The sequence below is a fragment of the Lolium rigidum genome, chromosome 6 (genome assembly GCF_022539505.1).
Source record: "Lolium rigidum isolate FL_2022 chromosome 6, APGP_CSIRO_Lrig_0.1, whole genome shotgun sequence".
NCBI lineage: Eukaryota > Viridiplantae > Streptophyta > Magnoliopsida > Poales > Poaceae > Lolium > Lolium rigidum.
Window position 1 is genome coordinate 42,462,791 of NC_061513.1, and position 9,100 is coordinate 42,471,890.

Below are 9,100 nucleotides of genomic sequence, written 5' to 3' on the forward strand. Positions count from 1 at the left end.
CAGGAACTGGCACTTCGGCATCTTGTTAATAGGTTAGTTCCAGAAAATGCACGAATATGACATAAAGTGTGCATAAAACATGTAGGTATCATCAATAATATGGCATGGAACATAAGAAATTATCGATACGTCGGAGACGTATCACATGGCACTGGCCAACAGCGCGCAGGACGAGCTCAACGAGCTCGCTTTGTGGGAGGGGCTCGCAATCCAGCTGCGGGAGTCAGCGCTCGCGCAGGGGAGGCCGGCGACTCCTCCGGCTACGCCGACGCGTTCCAACGACCGCGCTCCGCCCTGCTGCTCGGCGTGGGATCCCTGGCCACAGCCTCCTGCCCATGCGGCGGTACCTCCTCCACCGCCGGCGTACGAGCTTCCATGGCCGACGCCGGAGTTCATTAACCTCGTCAGCGACGATGACCAGTAGGCAGCAGCAACTTTTAGCACGCCTTTATGGCTTTTTTATGTTATTTTTTTTAACGTAAATTATGGTTGCATGAATGAAAAAAAAAATTTATGCGTCGCGCCGCTGGAGCCACCCCCCGACGCAAACGGACGCCCGGACGATTTCGACCATTTCGGCCGACGCAAACGGACACGACACGTCCGTTTCGACGTCCGAAATGCGTCGCGCCGCTGGAGATGCCCTTAATTGCAACTCATGTGCAACTATGAAATTTTATAGGTTGCAAATCATTTGCTAGCATGAATCAGGGCACAATCTAAAAGTTTGGGAGTCGACTAAAAATTAAGTTATTTTTTAATTAACTAAGAATTAGCAAAATTGTTTATTAATTAAACAAGGTAATTACACTCATGGCCTCATAGAACTTATCACTTATGTACATACATGACCAAAAGTGTGATCTACTCGTCTAAGAACTTGGTGGAACCTACACATGAGGCCGAACTACCTTAAGTAAAATCGATGCCTTTCTTTGCAAAGAGGAATGGGATATGTCGCATCAACAACATATCCTACACACCCTTTCTTCTTCGCTCCCATTGCCCCCTCCTTCTTACTTGTGATGGGAGACCTAGGAGGTCGAGAAACTACAAATTTGGAAACTTCTGGTTGGGGATGACGGGGTTCAAGGATATTGTCTAGGAGGTTTGGAATTAGCCCACTACGCTCGCAGAGCCATACCATTTGCTTTTTTATAAGTTACAACTTACAAAGAAGATGTATTCTTGCGTGGAACAACAAGTTCTTCTCAAATTCAAAACTCTAGAAGCGCATGACAATGGAAGTGATTCTGCACCTGGATATGGTTGTGCAGACATGTGCTCTCTTCTTGGATGAGCGGGATCTCAAGAATAGTCTCAAACAATAGGTGGTTTGCTTGGAAGTTCTTGAGCAGTAAAGAAAGAAACAACATGCACATCGTAAATATCAAGGGGGCGCAAACACGATTTATTTTCTCCAAAGATCTAACTCTAGAAGAAAGGAAAACCATATGCATAGGCTTAAGAGCGGTATTGGTGGGTCACTTCTCAAAGTGCATAGAGCCCCCATGTGTGGTTTTGGTAATTAATGATAATCCGGATGGACTAATGGTTGCAATGAGTTATATGTGTAGAAGTTGTCCATAGGCAATGCATGAATTATAAGTTGACGTCAAGGTTGCAATTCGAAGAAATGAGGTGCAAGTTCAAGATGAGTCAACTCGAAGAGCTCACATACTTGAAGCTTGCCATCCATATATATTCATGGATATGTGAGGTTGCACCGAAGAAGAAGCTCATCCATAATGGAGTATGGGGAGCAATCCGCAAGACCTCATCTTCATTAAGCAAGCACAATCAAGAATGTCGTTTCATCTTGTTGCGGTCAAGATCATCATCATCGAGCTCAAGTGGAAGGCGCAAGGTTAAGGTTTTCTCTTGATAGAGTTTCTTTCTTACCGGTCTAGTGGTTTAGTTGGGAGACCGGTTTATAGTATAGTTGTCGTACTATCAAGGGGTTCTCGAGTGAGTAACTCGATCATATCATTTGGAGTGCGGTCAAACCTATGCATCCTTGCATCATATTTCTTGGTTGTTATTTGGATCTTATCAATGTGGTGTTTTAGAGCTTGTGGTTATTTCTATGACAAGTTCTAGTTCATCGAAAACGGATTTCACGTTTATCACTTGTTGCGTTTTTGATATCGGTGCTTTTCCCGGTTTCTCGTATTAAGAGGTTTCACTCTAAAGATAATAGAAAATAACCCCCACTTGTTTCTATGTTTTCACTTTTTGTGGGGGTACTCTTGTCGTCCTCTTTCCAACAAAACTGGTTTCGTCTCATTTTAGATTTTCTTATCTCAAGATATTTGCGTTTTAGTATTGCCATTGTTTGATTTTTAAAGAAAAAAAGGGGGCACTTGGGCTACCATGTGTAGGCCGGTAGTACCGCCCTGAGTACCGCCCAGGGTACCGGCAAAATGCCTAAGCTCAGAGTAGTCTCGCGACCATGGCCGGCCCAAACCGGTAGTACCGGCCGGCCCAGGCCGGTAGTACCGGCCTCCCACCTCCCCGCGCGGCCTTGCTCGCCTCCTTGCTGCATACTGGTGGTAGTACCGCCCCTAGCTGGCCGGTACTACCGGCCCCAAGTCGAGCCAGTCCCAACGGGCAGATTTTTGCAGCCCCTATTTAAGTCTTTTTCCTCTCTCTTTTGGGGTTGCTTCTTCTTCCGCCCTCTCTCAAGCTCCCCACCATTTTTGTTGACCTCTTTGAGATTGAGATATTTCTCCCCATCCCATGATTCTTGCATCTATTTGAGAGAAAGATTGAGGAGATCTAGATCCACACTTTGACCAAACCAAATCATCTCTTTGTGAGTAAATCTTTGGGATCTAGATCTTGGAGAATTTTGTGTTCTCCTCTTTGTTCTTCCTCTCTTATTCCCCCAAGAGGTTTAGTAGCTTTGTTGGAATTTGAGAGTGAAGGATTGGAGCATCTTTGTGTTGTTCTTGCTATTGCATTTGGTACATCGGTTTGACTTCTCCGTGGTGATACGTGGAGGTGAAAGTTCGTGAGATAATCTCTTTGGGAGCTTGTTCCTCTTGGGTCTTTGGACCCTAGACAGCTTAGTGGTCTTTGTGGTGTTTTTGGGGTCTCCAATTAAGTTGTGGAGATTGCCTCAAATTTGTAGCTTTGTGGCTTGTGGTGTTCTTGGGGCATCCAATTGAGTTGTGGAGATTCCTCAAGTGCAAGGCCTTTGTGGCGGAATATTGGGAGCCTCCAATTAAGCTGTGGAGTTAGCCCCATGCTTTGTGCGGGTTCGGTGACCACCCTAAGGTTCCATAGTGGATCGAGGTCTTCCCCTTTGGTGGGAATGGTCGAGGAGCATACGGTGAGGCCTTCGAGGTGTTTGGAGTGATTTGTCCTTCACACCGCTCCAACGGAGACTAGCACTCGCAAGAGTGTGAACTTTGGGATACATCGTCGTCTCCGCGTCACCTCGGTTATTCCTATATCCGAGCTATTTACTTATGCACCTTACTTTGTGATAGCCTTCGTGCTTGAAGTTATATATCTCTCTATCTCATATATAGTTGCTTGTATTTCTTAGCATAACTTGTTGGTGCACATAGGTGAACCTTAGTTATATAGGTTTTGTGCTTGAAAAATTAAACGCTAGTTTTGTTACGCATTTGTTAAGCCATAATCGTAAAAGTTAACCGCCTATTCACCCTCCCCCTCTAGGCGGCATCCGTGTCCTTTCAATTTCACATGATGAAAAGGAGTCAGTCATTCATCAACATTTATCCAAATCCATTGCTAGGCTTAATTGGAGCCATGTTGACCTTAGTTGGTCAGCTAATGACCTCCTAGAGTGCGACTTATGGGAGATTTACTCCCCCTTCTTGGTGGATGAGATCAACATGGTTGTCATGTACATGGCTCTAGACAATGCTCCCTAGGCCATATGGATTCATGGGTTCTTTCTTCAAGTATTGCGGGGAGATCATTGATAGTGACTTCAATGCAGTGGTCTAGAGCTTCACTCCCCGTCATATCCACAACATCATGTGCGTCAATTCGGACAACATTGTCACGATCAGGGGCTCATATAGGGGGACTCATGATATTGTTGTTTGGCATTCTTATTTGCTCTTAGCATAAAATTTTGTACCAGGCTAACTCTCTTGGTCATATTCACCCCCTCCTAGAGAAAGGGGCCACCTTCTGGATATACATATTTACAATAATGACACCATTCTTGTTGCCCCATACAAATAGTACATTCATGTCTTATATCAGATTTTGAGGAACTTTGGGGAATTCACGGCCCTGTTCACCAACTTCCAAAATTCAATCATTGTGTCCATTCAATGCACTGATATTAATTCTACCCAGATCTTGCAAAACTTCCCTGCCATCATCACAGATTTCCCAACAAAATATCTTGGTTTATAGTTGTCCGTGAAGTGCTTGAAGAGGATCCACATTCAGCCCCTTGTGGATAAGGTAAATCAAGCTTTGCCTCGTGGAACGGAAGAAACAATACGACTAAGAGACATGACATACTTGTCAGATCGGTCCTTATGGCTCAGGCTGTCTACCATGCCATGGCCCTTGATGTGCCTACATCACCCTCAATGCACTTGGTAAAGATTGATCGAGCTTTCATTAGGGAAGTTATAGAGAAAGTCTCATACAAAAAATGCAAAGTCAGTGGGATGGCGACCATTTTTCACCCAACGAAAAGCTTTGTGGTGAGTCTTGAGCTGAGAGAAAATGTCTTCTGCACTCTGCCTTCGTTTTGGTTCGAATGGACTTCCCCTGATAAATCTTGACTACTCTTAGGCGACCTTTGTGGTTCTAAGGATATGGAGTTTTTCACGTTTGCACGTTTCTTACCATTGGAAATGGTGAGATAGACAGCTTCTAGGACTCGACATGCTAGGTGGGCGAGGGCCAAAGACTATTGTGTCCCTCATCTATCTCAACCAAAAAGTAGAATCTGACCTTCATCACAATGCTTGGATTGAGCACATAGACATCTCGCGGGGGCTTTTTGTGGATCATATTTGGTGTTTGTGGAACATTCAGCTCTTCTCGAGGAGGTGGTCATCCACCTAGATAGTCTGGATTCCATTGCTTGGAAGTTAACTACACGCAATTCATAGTGGGTCTATATAATTCCCAATTTCTTTGGGCAACCTCTACTTCCTTCAAGCGGCTATGTGGAAGCACTGCGCCACTCCCCAATGAAAATTCTTTGCTTGGACAATCATTCAAAATTGATTTTGGATAACCGATCACCTTGTTTACCCCAGTTGGTTGAACTACCCCTTCTGTCTCCTTTGCAAGCCTGTGTTCACTTGTTTTTCTAAAGACGATTCTCCATACAAATTTGGAACTTGACCTCCACCACCATGCGACACATCTATCTTTAGACCGGAAGAATGACATGTATACGATACGTCAAGGATTGGTGGAATGAAAGAAATGTAAGGCTCTTTTCAAAATGTTTCTTCCTTCTCGTAACTCATTCTTCATGACATTAAATATAATATATATATTGGTATATGTGTATGGTTTAAATCCGGTGTTAGGTACGTATGGAATTTTATCCTGGATTATAGGCTTGCTTCACCTTAGGGCCTTGGCCGTTGGCCGAGCTGTTTATATAAACATTTTCTTAATTAATGCAAATGGCGAAGCTTTTGCTACCGTTTAGAAAATAATACTTCAGTCTACATTGGAGTAGATCGCGCAGACGAGTAACTTTTGCAACTCCCCTACCATTATCACTTGTTGAGATTGTAATGTAATTAAGCCATGTTCACTGAAATATCCTAATTGATTGCAGTTTCGCTGAAGCCATCAGAGAGAAGATCTTCACTTGGAGTGACACCGTCGCAGTTGCCCCACCAGTTATGAACAAAAACATCAACGATTGGTGGGACGACACCATTGCTGCCCTCCTGATGGACAAGAGGAAGGAGGCCAGCGGAGCAATTGTATATACTATGTGGAGATTTTGGAAGGAGAGAAATAAAAGGGTCTTTCGACACAAGGGGCTACTAGCTGATGAAGTAGCAGCTCTTGTTAGAGAAGAAATGTCTCAGCGGGCATATGCCCACAACCAGGATCCCGGAGATGTTCCGGTTGTCCGTAAGTTTGCACTCTTTCGTTTTATGGTTCTTTTTAAGAACGTGAAACTGTACATAAACTCTCTTTTCTCATTAATCGGACGACATAACGACTGCCTTTGACCTCAATTTTTTTTCTGATATGTCCTTAGGGTTTAGGCCAAGCTATCTAGCAATGCAGATGCAGATGCAGATGCAGATGCAATGCCCCTTCCACATCACATTCGAAAGGCCCGCGTGGCCGCGTTGACTATGAGATGGATGGAGCACTAATCAAGTCAATTATTGCCCATTTGATCCCCACCACAAAACACCAACAAGTCAACACATACCTTTCCCGATTACCTTTTCCCCAGCTCGCTACTGCAATCACACACACCACTTGTTGCTTCGTCTCTGTCGATGGATGCACATGGATGGAGAGTCTCCCATTTCACTTTCCTATTACACAAGTTGACATATAGTACATTCTTGCATACATAATTAGCCCAAGAAGCAAAATAAGTTAGTTAACAATTACTAGGCACCATCCATCTCCACTTTCTCTTCCTCCTTCTGGTCCTGCGGTCGATAGGTATAGCTGCACCATATGACCCTGTACTGTACCCCAACAAGTCAATGCCCCAGCATTCAGGTCCACGAATGGGGCTATCCACCATGTCGCTGCATGCCACGCCACTACGTTTTCGGCTAGCTACAACAACATCCTATACCTTGCGAGCTTAGAGAAAGCTTAGTGCCGCATAGCTTGCATATTTATATCCACGCATGCATGCATTAGCTCCCGTCTCTCCTCACCATAACCTGGCCGGCCGGCATCTACCTTGGTCAACCTCCGGGCTGAATAGGAGCGGCGGCGGCATGGCGGCGAGCAAGGGCGCGAGCAGGAAGAGCCTGGTGTCGAGGACGCTGGAGCGGTGCAGGTCCGGGCTGGGCGGCGGCGGCAAGGTGTCGGCGGGGACGGCGCCGGGGTGCTTCTCGGTGTACGTGGGGCCGGAGCGGGAGCGGTTCGTGGTGCGCGCCGACCGCGCCAACCACCCGCTCTTCCGCCGCCTCCTCGACGACGCCGAGCGCGAGTACGGCTATGCGGCGCAGGGGCCCCTCGCGCTGCCCTGCTCCGTCGACGCCTTCCTCGACGTCCTCTGGCACATGGACCACGACCACGACCACGACGGCGGTGATAACGCGGTCGCGCCGTTGTCGTCGCCGATTTGCGGCATGCAGCGGGGCGGCAGCAAGAGCCGGTCGGCAGGGTACCGGGTGCTCAGCCCGGCCAAGTCGTCGCCGGCGTCCTTCTTCTTATCGCCCAAGGCTTCGCCGATCACCACGACGGGTGGCAAGAGAAGGTGATACAGATCGATCGATCATCGAGCAGTACGTACGTAATTTGCATATACTTAGTCGTCTCTCTCTCTCTCTCTGATCTCTCTCTTAGTCATACAGGATACAGCTTAGCTGATTTAGGTCGATAGGAATCAAAAGGAAGAAGATCTCTATATATGCATATGCATGCATGTAAACGTGTCTGCGTGTGTCCTACAAAAGAAAGCGATGAGGTTTGGGGCGAATGATTTGGGTGTTCTTCCATCCATAAAAAAAACTGTAAAATACGGAGCATGTTTTTATGGAGTAAGGATCAAGCAAGTAACCACGACTTGGTGTGAACGGCCTATATATTTATGAGATTTCTCATATATCATGTCAATATCATGACACACTGTTGATCGGCTAATCGTGTCTTTCTGCGACCTCTGGCCATCGTTCCCCTATTTTCCGATGCCTCCGTTTATGTCGGCCAGCCACCACAGTGTGATCAGGCCATCCCTCAACACCTCTCTTCCCCCTAGGACTTGCGCCTAGCTAAATATTGTGATGCAATCGATCAATAAAAATATTGTCATACAAACTATTGCTCTTTTGCAGTTACAAAGGAAGACGTCGAACATCCACGCTTTTTCTATAATCACACGCTTGGAAGTTGAAATGACGAACTACTGAACGAACTTTTTTTTACTGACAGCACGTGCATATATGTAAGCTTTCAGTTCATGAAATAGCTACCATTTGTTATTATTTGTCACTCATGACTCATGCGTTCTCTCTGTCCCGGCAATCCATAGTGTTCTCTCTCCTGTTCTTTCCTCCGCAGAATGTCCTCAGCGATGAAATTTCCCCAACGACATTAGAGTTTGGGAAGTGCTTATTTTTAGGGAACGATTTTAGAGTACTACCAGTTTCTTAAAGTGGTAAACATATCTAAGGCTTTGTTTGGTACTAGAGCTTTTGTGGAAATTAGTGGGGATAATCCCCATCAAATTCTAAATCCCCATTTATTTCCAAAAGCATGTTTGGTACTAAAGTATTGAGCGAGTTTAATCTCCGCTAATCCCCACTTTTCCCCAATTTTTAGTGTATTTTTTAATCCCCAATACAATACCCTTACCTAGTGGATTGGGGATGGAGTTTTGTGGGGATTGGGTGACGGTAGCGATTTCATCCAATACTCTAGAGTATTAACCCCACTAATCTACGCAAAAACTCTAGCATCAAACAAGGCCTAAGAGTTAATGTGATGTAGTTGATGCATGTGCTACAGTTTGAGACATGTATGCACTTTGGAACTCATGATACAATTGAGACACACGATTCAATTTGAACATGTTCACAACTACACCACTCTCACTTGCATCCTTATCAATTGCACTGCTCTCAACCGCACGTACAGGGAGGAGCACATAATTCTAGTCCCATATTGACGAGGGAGATAGGGCTACACCAGAATATAAACTAGAGATTCAACAGAAACTTGTTCTGAAGTTGAAATAATGTAGTTGAGAAGGAGAAACACGGTTGGTATGATGTAGTAGAGAATAAGGTATGGCGTTGAGAATGAGAAATGGAGTTCAAAAAGACGTGGTTGAGAAGGAAAAAACGCAATAGAAAGGACACAAATGAGAAGGATGAACACATCGGAGAAGACGTGGTTGAGAAGAAAGCACGGTTGAAAGGATACAAGT

At 45.3% G+C, this 9,100-nt stretch overlaps 1 protein-coding gene across 1 annotated transcript; it reads left to right on the top strand.

The window, feature by feature from the left end:
* The first annotated feature begins 6,851 nt into the window (after nucleotides 1-6,851).
* Nucleotides 6,852-7,508, top strand: LOC124662525. Its single transcript, XM_047200352.1, has one exon. It carries the CDS (start codon nucleotides 6,852-6,854, stop codon nucleotides 7,431-7,433), a length of 582 nt encoding a protein of 193 aa, XP_047056308.1. The 3' UTR covers nucleotides 7,434-7,508.
* The last annotated feature ends 1,592 nt before the right edge of the window (nucleotides 7,509-9,100 follow it).